At 47.1% G+C, this 22,424-nt stretch overlaps 2 protein-coding genes across 2 annotated transcripts; one reads left to right on the top strand and one right to left on the bottom strand.

Annotated features, from left to right (window-relative positions):
- Positions 1-73: 73 nt before the first annotated feature.
- Positions 74-5,975, bottom strand: M6PR (mannose-6-phosphate receptor, cation dependent). The gene is made up of 7 exons (XM_072878193.1): positions 5,612-5,975; positions 4,057-4,230; positions 3,686-3,858; positions 3,486-3,595; positions 3,148-3,278; positions 2,485-2,611; positions 74-1,893 (listed from the first exon to the last, which is right to left on the bottom strand). The coding sequence occupies exons 1-7, from the start codon at positions 5,722-5,724 to the stop codon at positions 1,771-1,773; spliced, it is 951 nt and encodes a 316-aa protein (XP_072734294.1). The 5' UTR covers positions 5,725-5,975; the 3' UTR covers positions 74-1,770.
- A 140-nt stretch (positions 5,976-6,115) lies between these two features.
- On the top strand, positions 6,116-19,651 carry LOC140659026 (killer cell lectin-like receptor subfamily G member 1). Its single transcript, XM_072878206.1, has 6 exons — positions 6,116-6,729; positions 9,165-9,363; positions 14,931-15,023; positions 15,768-15,919; positions 17,867-17,970; positions 18,971-19,651. Exons 2-6 carry the CDS (start codon positions 9,246-9,248, stop codon positions 19,080-19,082), a joined length of 579 nt encoding a protein of 192 aa, XP_072734307.1. The 5' UTR covers positions 6,116-6,729; positions 9,165-9,245; the 3' UTR covers positions 19,083-19,651.
- Positions 19,652-22,424: the final 2,773 nt, after the last annotated feature.

The raw sequence follows: 22,424 nt of genomic DNA, 5'->3' as shown, positions 1-22,424 counted from the left end.
CTGGCAAAAGAAGCCCAGGCATTAAGATGCTCTGTCACCAAAGAAAGCTCTTGTTACATCAGCACAACACATCAACAGGTTTTTTGGTCATTTTATTTTTGAAAGTTGTGTTTTGTACAAAAAAAATTACCTTAAACACCACCATGAAAAACAGTAACAACAGACTTAGTGACTTCCTATTTTTCCCGTGTTATGAGAAAGATTGAGACTGTAACAAAAGTCAAAGAAAGGAAAAATTGTTTGCCCACTCTAAACCCAGCAAGAAAGCAGGGCTACCCCTTTTCCATCAATGTCACTGTTCAGACTGCTTTGGTAGTATTAAAAATACATGAAGCCTGTCTGTACTCTGCCATTAGCAGTAGTGGCTTGCTTATTCACAGTCTCTGCCCGCAAGACTGAGGACAGTTCTCTGCCAGTCTACAATAGGGCAGAATGGGATTGCTTAGAGTCTAGCCCCTCATATAAAAAGCAGTTGGGAATCAAGGTGCCAAGTTCCTGAACATTCCACATAAGTCTTACAACGCTGCTGTACCTGCTTTTCACCAGGGCCCCAGGAGAAGGTCTCTCTCACTCCCAGCCAGTAGCAGTATGCAAGTACCATCTGCACAGGGCAAGTATCTTAAGACTGGCCTGCGCTATACTTAAGGGGACAGTGATTTATGAAAGCTGACCTTGTAAGCATGGGAGTCCCTTATGCAGTTTTTAATGGGTTAGCACTCTTGTCCTTGGCTTCTATGGTTCCTCTTTTATAAAAATAAATTGTGGTAGCTTCACGGGAAAGCCCTCTGCCAAACAAGGAAGTTTCAGACAGCATGAAATCGCAATGCTGACAGTGATTGCACTGTGTGGGCAGTCACCTCAGGAAATTTGTAACAGAACTCGGGTGACAGCTACCTGTCTCATTTTGCCTTGATGTCAGTTTCAGCTTCAGCAAATGTTCGCTTTATTTAGCAGCACATCATTTCCTTCTGCTTCTCAATGATTGAGAAGACTGAAACAATATTTTGACTGAACGGGAGAGTCACGAGACTGTATTTAACTCTAGTTTTTTAGCATTGCCCCTCTCCAGCCTGAGAGGATGGCATGCATCCCTTTACATCTGTTGAAGGAAACCGGTCTGTACTCTTCAACATATTGCCATTAGGAAAAGAAAAGACTGCAGAGGTGCTAATGCCTCTTCCACCCTCACGGAGTCTGGTGCAGAGCACTCTGTGCAGGATATGCTGGCAGAAACAGTGCATAACAGTGCAGAAGCTAGAAAAGCTGAAAATGCATTCAAAGAAAAATAATTCCAGTGTCTTACAGATACTGTAAACCCGGGGGGGGGGGGGGGGGAACGACACGACGACGGACATAAGAGATCCCTCCTACAGTCTCAGCTGTTTTAACCCACTGCCTCATTTTCCTTCCCCTTTCTGCACCCATCCATAGCCCTTTTTTCCTCTCAGTGATTCATCTCCCATTCCTGTTCAGTGCTGAACGCTCATATTGCTTTCTTGCTGTCTTCTACTCACAACTCTCAGCACTTTTCCCACCCCCAGCTCTGCTGCATTTTTTTAAAACCTAAAACAGCATTATATGCATAAGACATGCCTTCAGGAACCAGTGTTGTTCACACGGAGGCATCCATGGGAACTGACACACCAGAGACAGCAAAAGCAAATAGTGTAAAGAAAAACAGAAGTGAGAGAAAGAGAACTGGCTGGGAGGCACCTGGCTAAACAAGCGCTGGCAAGATGGGGAGAAAAGAACTCAGTGTTGAAAGCCTAATCACATTGGTAGCAAATGGTCGTCCCGTTCTTCTGACTCCTCACCCAGCTGGTCATCACCCACACCACGGTATGCAGCTGGTGCATTTCGAGGCTTAGATCGGCAGACAAAGTCACAGCCATCCTACAAGCACAGGATATTGCACCAGAATCAGACTATGCAATACAAAGCAAAGCGGCTTCTGCAATTTCTCTTTTGCTAAGGGATTATGCCTATCCCCATGCTATCTGGGACAGATCCCCAAAACTTGTCTTGACAAGAGAAGCACACATACAAACACCCTATGTGGTCTTGAAAGCTCTGGGCATACTGATTAACAGTATGCAGGAACATCACAGAGACAAGCATGGAGGATAAACGGCACTGCCTACAGTGACCAAGGAAGGGTTTCAAGGAGTCGGACATGAACATTTCACAGTCCCCAGCTTAATATTCCTATCTGGAATGTGTTAACCACTAATGAGCACATGTTCTAGTTTGTTATGTAGCAATCACAGGATATCGGCAAGGAATCAGACTTGGCAAGGATTCAAAAAATAGAATACTCCAAAAAAACCCCCCACCACAACAGATAGCCTCTTCTTCTGCCTCAGGGTACACTACCCTGGTGGTAGGTCTACCAAAGAGACATAGTCCATGAAGACAAGGCAGATGCCATTTCCTCCTGTCCTACCATATGGGCCAGGCTAGGAATATACAGGGATTTTCACTCACCGCCACCAAATTGCCCAGATCTTGCCAGAAGGCAAAGTGAGGAAACTGCTCCATGCCCTTTGCTCCCACTACAAGGCGCTGGTAGAGGAACCCACCAATGATGTAGACTGCAATCAGTGAAGCAAACCTGGAGGGCAGAATTAAAATTCAGAGCTGAGGAAATCCTATAGACAACCTCTTCCGAGCCAGCTACCTGCCTCAGATTGGTATTGGAGCAAGTAGCTGAGCACCACTCAAGAACAGAGCTATAAACAGAGACGAGACCAGACCAGAAATGGTCCCCAAAATATTGATCTGCTAGTATAAGTCTTTCAGCACCATTACATGAAGTAGGGCCTCTAAGCACAAACACAGAAAATGAGTCAAGGCTCCTGGTCTGAATTCCCAGCTCTGGCAAAGAGCTGTGGTACAATTTTAGGAGGTCACATCTTCCATGTTTCAGTGCACTTGTCTGTGAACTATGAAGGAGGATGCCTACAGGGAACAGAGCAGCTCTGCAGCATCATGCCTTGAGCAAGAGCTTTTGTCCAAAAAAGCAGTAACATCTAATGGTGGCTGTGGGTAGGTATACTACAATTATCTAGTCTAGTATAGCATTAGCCGTGTTTCTAAATGGCACTGGAGATTATGGCCCAGACACGAACAGCTCTTCCAATGACTCACGTGATCAGTAGAATGGAGCCAACGCTGAGGTGGGAATCCTCAGCTGGACAAGCCACACTGCTGTCCATCTCAAAGAGGTAGAAACAGTCCTGCTCCTTTTCCCGCTCTTCCGAAATAATGCTGAATGAACTCTGCAATTGGGAAAAGTTAAGTGATGTGAAAATATGCCTAGGCATGCTGAACTTTACTAGAAGACAGTTTTATCACTGTTGGTGCAGCTAGGCAACAGACACTGGAGGACAGAAGAAAACCTTGCTGCCTCCTCAAAGCCCTTCTGCTTATAAGCAACCGTTTGTCTGGCAGCCTCCTGCTCCTCTCCTCCCTCATGTGTCACTCACCGCTGTAACTCCCCGCTTGCAAGAAATCATTATCACAGCTCTTCTCTTCTCACCACTGCAGTGCGTGCCATATGAATCACCTCCTTTATAAATCAGCATGATCCAGTCACCTGCCAAGAGAGAAACAATATGGACTGCAAATCCAGATCAGGAGGCAAAAGGCAGATACTAAGTAAGAAAAGTATTCAGTAGAATCTTACTTCCATTGAAGACCTGGGTTTCATTGATTCTTCCTATCACTGTGGTCTTTCCGTTCTGTCTATCCGTTTGCACCAGGCCACCAAAATCGTGCAAGGTGCTGTTGACCTCCCTGCACACCCTGAAGTGGTAGATGTAGTTTTCTGTTTTGCCTTTCTCCACAGTCACGTTAAACCTGCAGCAGGGAGAGGACAGAACAGAGAGCTCATAGGATTACAAAGAACATGGCTCAGAGCAGCGGACGCTAGAGACCTGGAAGCCAGTCACAGCCTATACTAATGGGGGAGCCCATTCTGCAGTCTGGCCCCAAATCTTCCCCTCCCCTTGCGCTAAGGGTAGGCCATTGTGCAGCCCGCAGTGTGTTGTACTGTACCTCATTTGGCTCAGGGGTTCTAGTTTCTTCAGCAAGGCTCTTTCCATTTGCGACTCGCTGCTCTCATCACCAATCACATCGCAGCTCCTCTCTTTCGACTGGTCAGCCCCCACACCCACAGCAAGGGCCATAAAGACTACCAGCACAGCAGAGGTACGGCAAGGTGATAACATCCTGGACACACACCACAGAGAACACAGAGCATTAACTGTTTCAGCCCCTGCAAACTAACTTCAGGGTCACGGAGTCAATGCTTGGCCACTTCCTCAGTCCTGACTGCAAAAAAGAAGTCAAAATCTAGAAACATCTCACAGTTCCCAAGAGACACGAAATCTAAATCTTGTGCATAGTCAAAGACAATTCACTGGGCTGACTGGGGATTCTTTTCTGAATTTTGCCTCGGGACTGCAAAAAGTTTTGCTGCTGAGCACATTAATTAGCATTGATTCAGCCAGAGCAGAGCCCCGCAGGCTGAATGCTGGAGTAAGTTTCAGGCATAAGCCATTGTTCGTTATTGCATCGCACTGAGAAGCCAGTCAGCAGAAAATGATTTACCAGGCCTCTAATCAATCCTCTTTGCAACTCTCGTGTGAAGAGCTTGCAAGGAAGAGCCACTGTGATTAGTCAGGCTCTGTTTGTTCAAGTGCCTTAATAATTATAATTATGTTATCTTTCTAGTACTACTTTAACTGAGAATCTGAAAGTGTTTAATAATACTAAGCTGCAACTTCACAGAACGGGGTTTTTTTCCGTTTACACGGGGAAAGAAGGGAAGGAGGAAGCTGAGACATCCTATGTAAGATCTGAGTGAAGAGGCAGTCATGAAGATAATAATGAAATCTAGAAGATTTGGCTTTCAGGTTCATGCTAGAATCACATATGAAACACTCAACGATTGCACCAGATTCCCCTCTGCTTCTCCCATCGTAGATTTCAGTAAAGTTCCAGATGCTGGCGGAAGGCAACCGACAGACCCACAACTAAATAAGCACCTGGCTGCAGCTAGACAGAGAGCCTGCCGGAGGGACAGCCTGTTTTGCTGAACCTAACGATGACCCCCAGCCCCTGCAGAGTCCACCGCGACAGCCTACAACTACCGAGCCGGCTCTCTGATCGCCACGGAGGTCAGACATGCTGAAATGAGGAAGCCCGTGACACAAGAACTCGTGATTTGTCTCTCACAAGACCAAAAGCAGGCCACTTCGCATTAGCCACGGCTTCTCCGGGCAACTTACTGGCAGACACTTCACTCAGACAGAGGCTGAAGTAAAAAGTGATGCGGCGGCGCCGTTGTTTTCCCCTCGGCCGGCTGACAGGCTCGGAGGCAGGCTGCCGCTGCCGGAGCCGCTGCCCAGCGCTGGGACCGAGCCGCCCGCCCGGGGCAGGGCGCGGTTTCCCACCCGCGGCGGCCCCGGGGGCCTCGGTGCCACCCCGCTCCCCCCACCCCCACCGCTCTCCACCTCCCGCCCGCTGCCGGAGCGCCACCTCCGCCGCGGCCCCCGCCCCCCGGCCGCAGCCCAACCCGCCGCCGCCGGCCCCGCGCCGCCGCACCCACCTGCTGCCGCACCGGCCCCGCCCGCCGCGCCGCCCAGCCTCCCCGCGCCACGCACGGGCACGGGGACGGGCACAGGCGCCCCTACGGAAGAGCGATCCGCCGCTCACGGGCATCCCATGCTGCGCGCTCGGCGGTGATGGGGCGGCCCGGGGACCGCAGGCGCGGACGGCGCCGGCCTGCACCGCCCTCCTCCGCGGCCCCGGCCGGCTCCCCTCACCCGCCCCGTGAACCGGAAGCAGGAAGGGCGTGGCGGAACTGGCACCTTCCGCCAATGGGAACCGGGGAGCCGTCAGGATCGCCGCGCCCACTGAAGATTCCTCAGCGAATGAGGAGCGGCGGTGGAAAGGGGCGGCTTCTAGCGCCCGCCCCAGCCTATGACGAGAGCGGCTCCGGAGCCCGCCTCCTTCCTCTTCGCCGTCCAATGGGCGGTGAAAAGCGCCGCGAAGATCCCGCCTCCCCTCGCTTCTCTTCCAATGAACGATGAGGGCCAGCAGAAAGGCGCCCCGTAGCGCCCGCCGGCTAACCCCGCCCACCCGAGAGCCACTGCGAAGCACGGCTCGAGGCGGGAGCCGCTCGCCCAATGGCGGAGAAGCGCTCCCCGTCGGGCCGCCCCGCCCCTCGCCCCGCCCCGCCCCGCCCCTGCGGCGCCCGAAGTCGTGAGGCGCCCGGAGCCGGCGCGGGGGCTGGAGCTCGCCGAGAGCCCGCCGGAAAACGACCTAATCCAAGTACTTCGTAGCTTTTCCACCTTGAAGCCGAACTCTCACCCTGGCCCTCATACGGGTTCGGATCACGTGCAGACAGGTGAACACGTCAGTAAAGGTGAAAGGCGTCCCAGCGCCATCGAGCCATTGCCAGCCGTTCCCCTCGCTCCCTCTGTCGAAGGCAGCAGTAGGCCATCGCTGTCCTTGGGCTTTGCCATCCCCCCCATGTACCTCCAGAGTGACTTCTTGTTAAACAAGCGAGGGAGACCATTCTTCGTAAAACTGGTTTGTGGCCTTGATCCTTCTGATTTTGTCCCCGCCTGACATACTGCTTTGGTACCCTTTGGAATAAAGGTGTCTCCTCCAGCTCTTGCAAGTTTTGCCACTGCAGAGGAATTACAGCTGATAATGCACAAGGTTGGTGGGCTTGAGCATCCTGAGTATGATTAATAAAGCTATAAATGATTTGAGATGGGCATATTTAAAGGATGTTTCTCTTAAGTCACGCCCCCACTGATGGTAAGAGAGTCCGCTTTCCAGGGCTCTGTTATTGGAAGGGGCAGATGTTCTTTGCTGGAGCTCTGAGGCTTTTGCATCTTTTGTATAAGAAAGAAATGCTGGATTTAGTGAACTTGTCAACATGCTAGAGAAGCCACTTGTTTGAGAGGGGTTTGGGAGGCTTCCCTACAGTATGCTGCTTCAGTAGCGAGGAACTGGGAAGGAGCACTGTTGGCTCCTGGAAAACTGATCTATTTAGCCCTGCTGTGATTTGTGTCCTACTGCTGATTCCAATGGGAGTACAGCACAGACATCTCAGCAGCAGAGGTCAGATTTATTTATATTCACAGCTATTAATGGTGTGTTGCCTGCATACCCTCCTATGGTGCAATCACTTCTTCTCTATTTCCTGTCCAAACTAAGAACTCAACTTCTTGCTGATATTAAAGAGAAAATGGTAAAACATATCAAAACAGAGCTCTTAATTCTTCCCTGCCAGTCGTCGTTTCTCCACTTGTTCACAAATAACACCGTCTTCGTGATTCCACTGGCCCTGCAGGCAGCCTGCAGTGCCTTTGGCTGCAGCCTTTTCCCCTTGGTCTGGGCACTTAAGCAGTGTCTGAATCTTGTTGGTTTCTTTCCAGCCACACAGATTACATTCCCAGCTAAGCTCTCATCATGACTACAGCAAATTCTCCCTCTCTGGGCTTGGCAGCTCTCTTTAGACTTCTGTAATATCCATTCAAAGCATTCAGGAGAGACTTTCCTCTTCTTGTGTGGCTCAGCTGTCTTCCCCTTCCTTTCAAGTACAGACTCCCTGTCTTGCCGTCTACAGGCCCTACCCAGATTTGGAAGGAATCTTGTGGGTGCAATGTGCCACCCTTAGAGGGAAGTGCGTGTGGAGGAATTTGCAGAAATATCCAATCCATGCCTTCCCAGACATGTGCATTGTAACAAATTGGCCACAACACTCTATATCAAACTAAGCATCCTCCCAGGCAGTCAATTCTCAAATTTACAGCATGTCACCAGGACAGGGAGCAATCATCCCTGCCCTAGAACTGAAAACCATGGCAAACTCCTTTGCTGAGATTGCCCAGGCAATTCTTGTAAATGAACTGTACCAGTAAGGAACATGTACAGCCCGAGCCTGGCAAACATCTCCAATCTGAGTATGAACTGGAAGGGATCAGAATCTGGATCAAAACAAAAATCAGCCAACCATGCAGATAAGAGGTTTCTAGAAGCATCAGTACTCCCCGCCATTCTCATCAGTGGTCAATCTTCACTATTTCAGAAGAAAACTATCCTTTCCTGTTATTGCTGACCACAGAGTTACAGAATGGTTGAGGTTGGAAGGGACCTCACAAATTCATTTGGTCCAACCCCCTGCTCAAGCAGGGCCACCTACAGCCAGGTGCCCAGGACCGTGTCCACGCAACTCTCCATGGAGGGAGACCCCACAACCTCTCTGGCCAACCAGTGCCAGTGTTCAATCACCCTCACAGTAAAAAAGTGTTTCCTGATGTTGAGAGTTTTTGTGTTTTCCTCCTGTGTTTCAGTTTGTGCCCACTGCCTCTTCACTGGGCACCACTGAAAAGAGCCTGGCTCCTCCTGTACCCTCCCTTCAGGTATTTATTAATAAGATCCTCCCCAAGACATCTCTTCTCCAGGATAAACAGTCCCAGCTCTCTCAGCCTTTCCTCATAGGAGAGATGCTCCAGTCCTGGCATCATCTTTGTGCCCTTTGCTAGGACTCTCTCCAGTATGTCCATGTCTCTCTTGTACTGATGCTGTTGAGATGTTGACTCAGAGGGTCTTGAGGGATGCCAGCTCTCAGTGCCTGCCTGTGTCTCAAGCACATTCACACTGGATGTTGGATGTAGACAGAGTTCCGAGTAGAAGTGTCCAAAGCTCACAAGGCTTCCTTCTCAAACCCATGCTGTCCACCTCTACTTGCCTTTTGACAGCAGTTGGGCTGCCAGTTTGCTGTAGCCATTGCTTATCCCACTATTCACCTTGTAGTCTTGCTATTCACCTTTTTCACCATGTGCTCTCACTATCCACCTGCTTCTGTCCTGAGAGGGAGCTCTTCAGAGCAACACACATTCTCACAATTACTGCGTCAGTGTAATCACAGTCTCTTGCGTTGGCAACAATTAGAATACCCATGAACTTTGTGATTAATCACCTCTTCCACTAAACGGCTGTTCTTAAGACATCCCTCATCAGGTTAGGAAACTGAAGTTGTTGCACTTCCACTGCTCCCCATTCTGTTGTAAATTTGCTTATTTTGACCAGCTGGAGACAGAGGTTGCAATTTCACATTTCTTGTCTTCTGAATGTCGCGTCAGGTTTCCTGTTTCACAGGCGTTGAGCCCTGTCGCTCAACAGGCTGATCGAAACATCTTGTCATACGCACTCTTTGCTTTGGCATGGAGGGAAGCAGATCAGAAACTTCTGCAGCTGAAGCGAGTGAGGAAATCATTTATACTTCTGTCAAATTCTCTCAGACTCCGCCGCTGACGGCCAAAGCTGGACGGGAAAGGAGAGGTAAGGAAGCTGGATGAGGTAGGTCAACAAAAGATTTTAGTTCAAGCAAAAGCATGTTCTAACAAAAACACTCTGAGCTGGTCACTGACTTTGTGTACCAGCTTACAGTGCTGTTGCTTTTGTTCTAAAATTACTGTGAATATTTTACTGTGATAAAAGCCAATGGGTCAGAGACCCAGCATTGTTCCCCTCCTTTCTCCATCAGACCCCTTTCAGCCTTTACTCCTGGCCATTCAACCCAGGCATCCTTTTCTCCGAAAGAGGTTTGCAGTTTTAAAGTTGTCTGCTTCTCAGCAATAAGAGATTGTCAGCAATAGTTCTTTGAAGGGGCAGGCAAGATGTGAGTACAGATAAATTAGAGGCGTATGCTAATCAGAGACAGAGGAGGCATATGAGATCATCCATTCTCTCTTCTGTGGGGCTCTGCAGGATTCTTTTGTGATACATTTTTTCCTGTGTTTTCTCTGTTCTAGTTTTACATACCTCCCAGTGAGCAAATTTTCAGCTTTTGCCTTGAGACAGTTCTGCAGGGCATTTTACTACCAGGAAGATTTTCTTAGTGCTTTCCTTAAATTTTCTCTTCCCTTATTTCCACTCCATTCCCCCTGTTCAGGCCTTGCAAATGTCACACTGAGCAATTTCTCTGGCTGCTTAGTTGGGAAATACCACCTTAGAAGAGTGATATTTTGCATTGATGATCATTCTTTATAAGCATCTCCTTCCCATGAGCTGATTGCTTTTCCTCTAAATGCTCGTGTGCTTTAGATGAGTTATGTTGCATTGGCTGCAACACTAATGGTTGACCTTAGCTTTTTTCAGAGCTGTTACAGCAAAGAGGGCTCTCGCTCTGGGATACCAGATTTCTGTCCCTGATCAGAATAACTGCATACATCTGTGGTTGTTACTGCTGCCTGGTCACTTGCTGAACTATGGAAACAAAGCCAGCACAGAAACCCCCAAGTTCGTATTTGGTAATCACACTCCGTCTGCTTGGAAGGCAGTCTTGCTTTTGCATGTGTTTTCATCAGAAATGATATTTTCTGTTGCATCAGAAAACACAGGGACATCCCTTAATTCCCTGCAAGTTGTGTTCACTCCCACCCTGTTGGAGGTGGAGATTACCCGATGCCCTCTTCGGATGTTTGCAGGTTTTTTTTAATATTCCTCCTCTCCAAATTCCTTTATGTACCTTCATCTTTTTGAGCTGAAGTCAGAGGGCCTAAAATAAGGAAGCTGATCTTTGAACACATTTTCTGTGCATATTATTTTATTATTCCCCAGCTCTCTTCTGCATCTGAGCAGTCCCTAAGGAGTGCAGTTTACTTTACCAGTTTACTTTACCAGTACTTTTCTTTAGAAGATCTTTATTTTAAACTCTGTCCTTGCCTCCATCGCTTTTGAGAGATGGGCTGTCAGGTATTTCATCTCTGTTTTCAAATGCACACCTTTGCTACCAAGTGATCCCTGTGACACAGTATCACAGTTATATCACAGGTGTATAGATCAGTCCTCTGGTCAAACCAACAGTTTTTGGCTCTCAGGGACTCCTCGAAAACGAAGAGTTGCCCTGGCTGTTTTCTGTTTGGCTTCCAGAGAGCCTTAGATATGCCATGCTACCAAAATGTCAGTCCAGCAGTCACTTAAGGCAGTGTTAGCCTGTGTGGCACGCTTGTAGTCACAGCAATAACGAGGTCTGTGCCATAGCCAAGGACAGGATCCTCATTTCTCAAATCCTCCTCCCTGGCCCTAGGTAGTCATGCTGCTCCCATACTGACGTAGGCAGGAGCTGAGGGGAGCTATTTGGGACAGTGCAATGACATTCTTCAGATTGTCCTAGAAGACTTGAATTATAAAATGCTAACGGCTTTCAGTTTTTGAACTGAATCTGGACTCCCAAACCTAAAAATATTGGGTCATGTTGCTTGCAGATTAATGCAGTATATCACAGCCATTTCTCCAGAGCACTGACAGACCTAACTGGGTGTTTTGTATACTAGAAAGTTATAACATTGGATATTTATGTTAAATGTCCACCGGTCCACTTCTCCTGTCCCTTGGGAGACTTTTCCACAGTTCCTCAGACAACTACGTGGAAATATTTCTGGATGGTCCACTCAGATTTCCCTCTCGGTTACAAACTCATCCCAGGTACTTCTCCCTTCCTCTTCTACAAGAGCTTCACACGTGCTCCAGGGGCTGAGGATCAAGCACAAACCCCTGAACCTGTTTTAAAAAGGGGGAACTGCAGGGACTCCCTTTTGCAAGGCGTAAAAATCCAGATTTATGATTTTTTTTATTCTACTTCCCTGGGTTGATCACTGCAGTTCAACTGAGGCTCAAATTCACCTTGAACACTTGAATATGACTTGCCCTCTTCACTCTCTTCTTTCCTCCCAAAATTATCTAATGGCATACTTTTTCATTTTTAAGAACTGAAGTGAACTCTCCCACTACTCTGGTTGTGGAGGTGCCCTTGGATTTTGTTTTGATGCTGAGTCGAGTCAGTTCCTTTTTTCTGCAGTTGGTTTGAAACAATAGAGGGTGAACTGCTCTATTCATTGCCAGGAGGCACCAGCTGGGACATTTAAGGATTAACTGTTTCACTGACTGTCATCCCAGTCGCCTTGTCCTGGAAGCAGTTTTTCCTAAAATCCAGAACAGTGATCTGGAGGATGCAGGAGATAGCTTCTTGGAGAGGCAAGAGAGGAAGGAAAACAGAAGTGCAAATCCTCAGAAACAGACAAAGAATTATGGTCTCAGTGGTCTCAGAACAAAGAATTATGTTTCAACAGATATTTATTCCCTTTTAGTTTTCAGTTGTAATCTGCAGAGAAGAGGCTCCACCCTACCCTTTAACCTCGGGCTGACTCCATTCTCTTGAAGCTTAATCTGATGGCAAAACCCAGAGATACAAAGGTGACCTTACAAGACGAATAGAGAGTAGGCAGCGAGAACAGCTGCCCAGTTCAAGTCTTTCAGTTCTCCCATCGTCCTCTTGTGTGAAGCTGAAGAGTAGGTTGTAACTGAAAAGTCTTTCTGCATTTTGTAACTGAAAAGAGATGGGTTTTTGTTCTTTAATAATGATTAAAAAAATAAATAAATGTTGGTATTTTTTAACTACAAGTGGGGCAGCTAGAAGATCCTGCAAGCTTCAGGAAACATGACAAAACCTTTACCTTAGGAAAGATCTTTCTACCAGAAGAATGATGCTTACAGCAAAGCTCCGTCACACTCTCCCTTGTTACCTTAGAAACTTCTTTTAGCCAAAACCGCAAGTCTAAATATATTGCTATAAACCAGAAACTGGTCTTAAAACCGGTGAGCCTGCAAACCTCTCTAAGATCAAAATAAATTAATTTTTATTAATTTATTGATCTGGTCTACTTTCTGTATTTGGACAAAGCTTCCAATGCTTAAAGGATGCATTCTTGTTTTTAAGTTAAGTCCCTCCCCTTCTGTTTTAGCGCTGGCTTTCTTTGTCCTTCCCACAATATTCTTGATATGTGATGTGCATTTGTTTTCAGCCTCCACCAAGAGATCCTAAAAAAAATCTCCCCTACTGCTTACAAATATTTTATTCTTTTAGCCATCCCTTTTAATTTCTTTCTGAAAAACGTCCTAATTTTCCTGTAGTTTCCCATTTTGAAATTATTCTACCACAGTGCCTTTTGTTGGTGGTGGTGGTGGTAGTTTTTGGTTCTGTTGAATCTCAGTGCATTTGTGTTCACTGCAGCAGAGAAGCTGCTGGATGGAGCCATGGTGAGCTGGGTGGCCTGAGTCACGAGCTGCTTCACTTTCTGTGTTTCCTGGCTCGCCGCTCCATGAGGTGCCTATTGACAGTGTCTAAGCATTCAGTCTCAGCATCGCACCCTGACATGGCATTTGCTTGATTTAATGCGATTAATTGATGCCTGTCATTGTCACCGTGCTTCCCTCATGGTTGCTCTGGTTCTTTTCGCCGGTTCATGAGAGCTGTCACCATCCTTGTCTGGCATATAATTCCAACCCAATGCATTTAGTAGTATTTGCCTGGTCTGCGGGGTTGCTGCTACTGTTACCTCCTGATGCAGTTAGTTATTTAACCTAATCTGACTCTAATTTTACTTGAGCAGAGGACAGCCCCCTCTGTCTTCCTTGTGTATTTTGTATCCTATTGCTATGGCATCCTTCTCACAACCTTCTTCTACCAAGTTTTCAATGTACTTGCTGTCGTAGTGTCTTTGGTTAAAGCTAGCCTTCCCCTCCCTCCATCTTACTCCTTAGATTCCTAGCCTTTTTAGGGAGTACAGATATGTTTCTTTGGGTCTTGTGACATGACCGAGAGATAATCACCTCAGATTTCATGAGCTCCCAGGGACTTTGCCACTGGATTTGGGTAGAAGGCTCTGGAGCACCACAAGAGCGGGATGTGGTACATAAGCTTAAGGGAGAAGCACAGGGAAATCCTGGGTTCCTCAACATCAGTGACCATTAGCTGCACATTTAGTGCTTCTTAGAAAGTCCTATTGTCTATGCAGCTGTCATACTGAGATTAATAAAACAAGCAAACCAAACCCCCCTGGAGCTCATCCATGGCAGTAAGTGTCATCCTCTCCTCAGCCTGGGAGAGACGAGATTTTAGTGCTGAGATTTCAAACAGCTTATGGAAAGTGAACGCCTCTCAGCTCCAGGGGACAACAACAGGAAAGCAAGGTGTAGCCTGGAGGCTAACGGGTCGTGCTACACATGAGCAGATCTCTACATGGCAGTCCTGCCCCACCCTTTGAAAGGAAGCTGTGCTGGGCTACAGCGGAGGCTGCCCCAAAGAGTCACCCTCTGCCACTGGCAGCAAGTGGACAGTGGATGGTGGTGGTGAAAGTGTGGAGGGGCATCCCAAGGTCTTCAAGGCTGGCCCTCCCATCCTGCCACCCCGCCATCGGAGAGGCGGATGAGAGGGTGACTGACTTGGGAGTGTCCCGGGAAAATGTAACATGACCGTGCATCTAAGCCTGTGAACAGGATGCTGAGGTTAAACGTGTCACTGTTGCTGAGAGAGCTGGGGGAAAGGCCTTGGGTTTCTTTTTGCGTTTAAGCTGGAACATGGTGGCTGTAGCAGTGCAGCTCTGTGTTTCGACCCTAAGCTTCAATGCTGAGGGAGGAGCGGGTTTGCTGGGAGGCTCACGCCAGCACAAGGTGTCACATGCTGCCTGGGGGGCTCCCGCTGACGTGGGGCAAGTGCTTCCTCTCCTGGGGTCAGCCACTGCAGGGGCTGGGCCAGCTGACTCTGTGGCCCCGCAGGGGCAGAGCTGTGGCTGACCTGGAGGCAGGTACACCTCCTGGGAAGCTCAGGCAGGGACTGACAGCTCCGGGATGAGCTGAAATGGGGCCCTGGGCTGGTGGGCGTGGGGAGGCCCTGGCAAGGCTGCGCAGGGACAGTGATGTCAGCGATGTGCAGAGTGCAGACAGACAGGGATGCTCTAAATAGTTCAGTTCCTTATGGAAATGCGCAGGACACAAGCAAACTACATAAAATCACCATCAGTTTTCATGTGGCTGCTGTTCACTATGGTTTCTTTTCTCTTTTACAGCTCCCTGTCTGTGGCCAGCAGTTGTGCTGGGCTTGGCTATAGGCTTTGGGATACTGAGCATCTCCCTAGCGATTGCTTTGATTTGGAAGATGAGTAAGTGCTGAGGATGAGCAACCAACAGCAAAGGACCGGAGACTCATCTAAGCACAGGAGCTTAGATCCTGAACTCCATTATATGGGGTTAAACCAGAAGCTGTTCTAGGTTTCTACCAGCCTTAAGTACCCACTGCCTATCCAGAATATTTTGAAGAATATATTCCCTGTGCAGACCCCAGGCAACCCATTTCAGATCTTGTGGCAAAGAGCAGTGAAACATATTGAAAGGTTTTTGTAGATTTGTCTGCTGTAATTATAGTGGTAAGCTGTAGAAAAAAATATGCAAGGTCTATAACACTTTTGCATGCATGCAGAAGGTGCTAGACCACGTAGGAGAGCCTACTGGTTGCTGCTTAAAATCCGTTCACCTGATGTGTGACATAATCACACTGTACCCACAGAATGATGTAATTTTTTCCCTTACTTTTTGCACACCCAGAGTGTTGTCTGCTTTCAGATACCCAATTTTGGTTCTCAGGTATTTGAGTAGTTCAGAGGAAACCCGGCAGGGGGAGGTTGCACCAGCATCAGAGTGCATGTGACTTTTATATAAGGATTTGGAAATTGCACAGGGGATCTGAAGTTCAGTGTTTATGCATTGTTGTTTTCAGATGCTTATCCTGACTTGTGTTTTCTGCATTGCAACTATGCAGAAGAGTTGCTTTTCAGGAGGTCATTGCTGACAAGTGTCTTTCTGTTGGTTAATGGTAGAGAAAAGCTGGTATTTTGATTCCTTTACAGGTGACTCCCACCCACGCTGCCCTGAGCAGTGGATAGCCTACAGAGGGAGCTGCTACTCCTTCTCCAAGGAGAAGAAGGACTGGCATTCCAGCCAGGAATCCTGCTGGGCACAGGGAGCTCATCTCCTGGTGATCAGTGATGCCAGCGAAATGGTAATGGTTTTCTTATTCTTTGAGAATATTCCATTTCCTTGCAGATACCTCAGTGACTGACATCCAAGCAGTGCTGTCACTCTAGCAATATTTTGACTTTGAAGTAGAGGAAGGATTTATGACTGCAACGTTATAGTGCATTTCCAGTTTCAGTATGCACCTTAGAAGTTCCCAGCAGGCAAAGAAGCAAAGGGAAGAAGGGAGAGGTGAGGGTCACTGTCAGCCATTCAGAATCATCCTAGGAAGGATATTAGGAGGCAGTCTTCTCCACTGCCCATCTCCACCTCCCCTCCTAGCCCCAACAAGGCTGATATGAATGATCACAGGAAAAGAGTGTGGCACTGTGCAGTCTCTGTACTCATTGCCAACAAACCAATACATCCCCACTCTTCAGAAATGCTTCCTTTGCAACAGCAATGCCTCTCCTCCCTGCAACCACTCCAGCTCCTCCTGCTCAGTGACCCTTGCCACTCCCTGTGTTCATGCACGGGTATTTCTTTCTCAGTCTGTTTTCAATGCTTACTTCCTCTCTCTGCCAAAAAACCTCAGTTGTGCTGGTGAAATCAGAAACCATCTGTTCCACTGCTCATTTTCCAGCAGATGCTCACTGGGGGCAGAGGCATGTATGACCACTAAAGAAATGGGTAGAGCTGATCACTAGGGAGGTGAGGCATGTCTGCATAAGTAGAGCAGAAGTACTTGATCTGTTTTTGTGCAAGCCAGGGCTTATTAGCTCAGGTCCAATGAACGTGGACAGCTTCCAGTCCCTGGACAGAAGTTGCATTGTATGATGTTCTGTGGAGGCTTACAAAGCCAGGTCTCTGCTCGACTGGGAGTATGTACCAGGCTTTCACACTTTCTTAGGCAAATCCTGATTCCTTGAGAAATACTCATCTTCCCCAGATTACCCTTTTTTCTGAGTGAAGAAAGCCTCCCTGGTCTGGCTGCTTTCTTACTACTGTCTCTGCTGCTAGAGTGTTACCCATTATCCCTGCTCAGACTTCCCCACGTAAGCAAGACTTTCCTAGCTATCCATGCCCTGTGCTGCAAAGGCTGTGACTGTTCAACCTCCCTTTGCCAGGGAAACACGGTCACCTCCAAGCCACCAGCAACACTCAAGCATTCCTCAAGCTACTCCTATTCCCACCACTTTACCAAGCCAACTTTGTTAATGCTTCAGTGTGAAGATGTCTGCTCTGACACTTTGTTTGTGGCAGCAGGAGATAAGGATGGGGCCCAGCCATACCACTGAAAGGTTGCTGTTGTTGGGTTTCATTGCAAATGTGGACAAGACAAACTTCCCTCTCTTGTCTTTGTCCTTTTTTTTTCCTTTGGGCAGAGGTAAGAATTTACTTCAGGGATGAGTTTCTGTTGCAGGCTTCACCTTTTAACAGTAAACAGGACTTAAGGGTTAGGCAAAAGGAAATGAACATTGAAAACACGTAGCAGGAAAATCTGTATAAAATTTAATGAGCTTTGGTCCTGGGCTCTTTACACAAATATGTCAGTGCCTGCACTTCCTGCCCTCACCTGATTTTACCTTTAATTGTTAATACTTTGTATTAGCTTGCTAGCTAGCTGTATGGTAGAGCATTAATACTAATACTAATAGCATACGTTCCTACATAAAGCTCTGTGTAGGAAACTCCAGGTGACTGGGGCACAGTTGGTTCATATATATTGCCCTGAGAAATGTCCTTTGAAGAATCTGCCCAGGACCCTTGAAAGCACGCTTAATTCCTTGTAAGTGTACACATAGCTGTTATTCCAGGCATGATCTGCAGGGCTGATCTTTCTGATTAGAGGGTGTGGAAAAGCAGTATTGTCAGCCACTTAAGGAACAGTCAGGTGACGGGATTTTCTTGTTCTCTGTTCTCTTTGCTTATCCTTACCTCCGTTTTCAGGCTGGCTGCCATTAGTCACTTTGTAATTTGTCACCTTTTCTAGGACCTGTTCAAGAGTATTCAAACAGGATGTTTCTGGATTGGACTGAGGAACAGCACAGGCTCTGGCTGGATTTGGGAAGATGGCTCTATACTCAATGGCACCAAGTGAGTTTCATTCTGTTTTAAAAACAACAGTGCTAATTCAGATTGCCCGGTGTTCCACAGGCTAATTCAGATTGCCTGGTGATCCTGCACCAGATCTCAGGAGCTTTCTTCCTGGGCAGATTTTCTTCTTGCTGTCACCTGTACGGCACTGAACTCAAAAGGGTCTACTTTTTACTGCCCGTCACCTTGTAAAGGCATGTACCTGTGAAAAGCAGGGCTAATGTTAGTATCTCACTCTCTACTTCCCTCCAGCTGCTCAGACCAAGGATTATGTACCTGCACGCAGTTGCCCACGCAGTTGCTCAGTCAGAAAAGCATATGGTCCATCTTGGCTTTACTGGGTTTAGCCACCTTGCACCCATTCTGCCAAGTGCTGGTGTCACTGGGTGCGAGGATCCAGCCCTTCACTGCTTCGCTGGTGCCAGCCCAAGTCAGAACCTTAATTTTGGCTCAGTATTTACATGGGCAAAACTCAGCATTCTGCATGAGGGAAAACATTATGATTTGCTCCAGTGACTTTGCCTGGCCCTCTCCTTTTTACAGCAGTTCACACAATGAGTTAGTCTCTAACACTTCTCCAGCAAGGAAACTCGCCCAAGATCTCGCTGTCAGTAGGTCAGTACTCTAAGCACTTGGCTTAGTTCCCTTCTTAAATCCAGCTTTCTGTTCTTACAAACTCCTTGGAGGCGATCATCTTTCCATGAAACTCTCAGGACTGCTGTTCTCATGCTGGTGGATATCACTGTCACTGCAGGGCATCGTGTCTTACGTTTGGTTCTGATTTGGGTTCCACAATGGCAAAATTACTTAGATGTGTAATCTCCAGGTAGATAGGTACTTTGGTGTATGTTTTGTTTTCTAACAGCTGCCCTTTGGAGGTTGGGTTCTTTCACTTCCTCTGGGCTCCACCCTTCAAAATCAGGTGTTTTTTCTTTCTTGCCTCCAGGAGACAATTTCAGCATTTTCTCTCAGTCTCACTTTTGTTCCCTGTCTCTTGCAGGGTCCTCTCTAACAGCCCTGTGCAACACTGTGTTGTCCTGATGAAAGATCACTTTCAGGCCTCCAGCTGTGAATTTTATGCTCCATGGATCTGTGAGAAATCTCTTAGATAAATCCCATGTGCATTTTCATCTCATAACCATGTCATCAGTGGTACAAGTCGATCATTGTCCTGCAAACCACAGCTCTATACAAGACCAAGGACTTGCCCTTTCCACACCCTCACAAAGGTGTTTTGCAGGGACAGGTTTGTTGCCCATAACGGTGAATTATCCTCAGTAGTAGATCAATTCTCAGTCCACATCTGTTGGATTACTGCTGTTTGTGACCAGGTGAGACCTGAGACATATTCCCTGCCCTAATCTTTCCTTATTTGTCCTATAAGGGCAAACAAAAGTTTTGTGACAACAGATGCTGGGTCTTCAGATCTCTGAGGGTGAGCTGGCCATTCTCCTCCATTCCTGAGCGTCAGATTTCATTTCCATTCCCTGCATCTCCATTGTCTGGTGCCAGCAGGACCAGGAAAATGAAGCCTGCTGTTCGCTGCCAGAAACATAAACAGACTTCTCCCAGTGGCAGCCTCTCCTTTTACATCCCAGCATCTCTCCCATGAGTGGGAGAGAAGAGGGTGAAATGAAACTACAACTTCTGTAAATCCCGCAGTGAAAATAAACCTCCAGTGCTGCACTGGACCAAAAGTGTGTACCCATGTCATTACTTCTCTCTGTTGGAAGGAACCAGCTGCACGCCATGTTTTATAGGCCAACTTCAACCAAACTAGTCAAGAAGCTGGGCTTCTGGAGTCAAAGAACTACAATTAATTGTGTGTTATTATTGAATCAACCAAGAACGTGTTTCCCTTTCCACCTCTTCAGTTTCATACTGCAGAGAGAGGAAGCAATGGATAAATCCTTACTACAAGGAGCTTTCAGTTCAAATAGAGCAGAGACAGGCTAAGAGTGCAAACAGCATAAAGCCACAGAGAGATGGGCTGACAGGAACCTTGTGAAATTCAACAAGGAGAAGGCCAAAGTCCTGCACCTGGGGAGGAACCCCATGCACCAGTACATGCTGGGGGCTGACCAGTTGGAGAGCAGCTTTGCAGAAAAGGACCTAGGGTCCTGGTGAACACCAAGTTGAACATGAGCCAGCAATGTGCCCTTGCTGCAAAGGAGGTGAATGGTATCCTGGGTTGCATTAGACAAAGTATTGCCAGCAGGTCGAGGGAGGTGATCCTCCCCCTCTGCTTGCACTCGTGAGGTCACCACCTGGAGTGCTGTGTCCAGTTCTGGGCTCCCCAGTACAAAAGAGACATGGACATACTGGGGAGTCCAATGAAGGGCCACAAAGATGATGAAAGGACTGGAGCATCTCACATATGAGGAAAGGCTGAGGCTGCTGGGATGGTTTATCCTAGAGAAGAGAAGGCTGAGGGGAGATCTTATTAATGTTTATATAATGTGTGTATATATATTTATATATATATATATGAAAGTAAAGAACTAGCATGGTGCATGGCAGGGAAGGGCTAGAGAGAAACTAGATCCAAACACCAGAGTTTTCATCTGAAAATGCTAGATCATGGGTTCACAAGGAGGATTACAAATAAGTTGGAAGTGATTGTTATTGGGATTGATACTGCTGTGCCACATGTAAATAAGCGCTACAAACAACTGTGAAATCACAGAGAAAACAGAAACAAGATCTTGTTTCCAAAAAGAAAATTGCTGTTTCCCCCAGCAATTTTCTTTTCAAATAATTGAAATTCTTCTTGCATCACCTGGTTGAAAGAAGCAGCTTAATGCAGTTTTGACCAATCCAGTTGCAACAAAACAGCAAATTCCTCACACTGCCATTTACAGAATGCCTTCAATTGCATATCCCTGATATGTGAGGCTTGACATTCATAGAGGATGTAGCACATGAAGGAATCAGGGCAGATGAAGACAAAAATACAGACCTTAGCATACCCAGCTGAGTCTGCTGAACCTCATATAGAGTTCACCGCACTGAGGGGCTTAAAGTGGGAATGTTGCCAGCAAGGGTAGGTCTGCTTTTCAATAATCATGTGTTGTGGTTTAACCTCAGCAGGCAGCGAAGCACCACACCATGCCTGTAACAGTAATTCCTGGGGAAACTGCAAGAAACCCACAGTATTTTAAGCAGTGTACTAGGAGCTAAAAACCTTGAGTTTTCCTCTCAGGTTGTCTGGGTTACTTTGGGTGAGTCATTTTGTCTGTGCCAGAGTCCATTCAATATCAAAATAAGGTGCTGTCCCTGACTCCCAGGAAGTTGCCAGACCCTATGAAATAATGCTGAGAGGAGATTTTGCCTGCTTTGTCAAAATGATGGTAGCATCTACAGAAGGAAACCTAGCACTTACTTTACCAGAGAACCCTAGTGAAGAAACAGCTTCTTGAGTTATCATGATGCATGTAGGTGAGGTGAGCGTGTCTCTGAGCTTGCCTAGTTTACCTTGTGAATAGTGCAACAGCTTTGCCTCCCCTAGGATTTTACAGTGCAGTGCATGCTAGACTATTTTACTGATGAGCTCTTCAAACATGGCCTCTCAATCTCATCCCAAAGAAGTACTCAGGAAATGTAAAATAAATGAATACATTAGGTTGCCTCAAAAGTTGACTGTTCTTTGAAGGAAAAGGATTTTCAGCTGCGGATTTTACTTCTAACAATGCAACGTGGCTCCTCTGTGGGTTCAAGTTTTCACAATACTAAAGGGATCTGAAGCAAGTACATTCGTTTCCATGAAAAGCAGTTGAACAAATATATTTGGCAGAGCTTTTAATCTTCTGTCTAGAGCATGTTGATATAGTTGATTGATATATGCTAATTTTCTTGGAAGTAAGTTCTTCTTGGATGAACTCTGTAAGCCAGCGATGAATGAATACTGGAGGAGCATGGGAAGCAGATTGAGGTAAGTTACAATTCTCATTCTCCATTGCATTTCTGCGGCTGCACTTGGACTGTGTCTGGTTCAAGAGGAATGTGGAGAAACTGGAGAGGGTCCAATGGAGGACTACCAAACTGGTCAGAGTATGGGGCATACAGGGAGTGACAGGGGGAGCTGGGCTTGTTTAGTCTGACCAAGAGGAGGATGGAGTAATTACATAGGTGCCTACAAATACTTGAAAGGCAGTTACAAGGATATTGGAACATGACCTTTCTTGGTAGGGGCAGAAGATATAACATGGGGCAATGGCTGCAACTGCAGCTTGGGGAGTTCAGATTGGACATGAGGAAAGATGTCTTTACCAGAAATTAATGCAACACTGGAACAGATCACTGGAGAAATGGTAGGTTCTCCATCCTTGGAAGTTTTCAAGATTTGACTTGACAAAGTTACAGCTGACCTGATCTAGCGTTGGCAGCAGTCCTGCTTTAAGTGAAAGGACGGACTAGATAACTTCCAGAGCTCCCTTCCAACCAGCACTTCTGTG

The sequence above is a fragment of the Ciconia boyciana genome, chromosome 1 (assembly GCF_034638445.1).
Source record: "Ciconia boyciana chromosome 1, ASM3463844v1, whole genome shotgun sequence".
Classification (NCBI taxonomy): Eukaryota; Metazoa; Chordata; class Aves; order Ciconiiformes; family Ciconiidae; genus Ciconia; species Ciconia boyciana.
The sequence above is the reverse complement of the archived record's forward strand: the minus strand, read 5'-3'. Positions and strand labels throughout refer to the sequence as shown.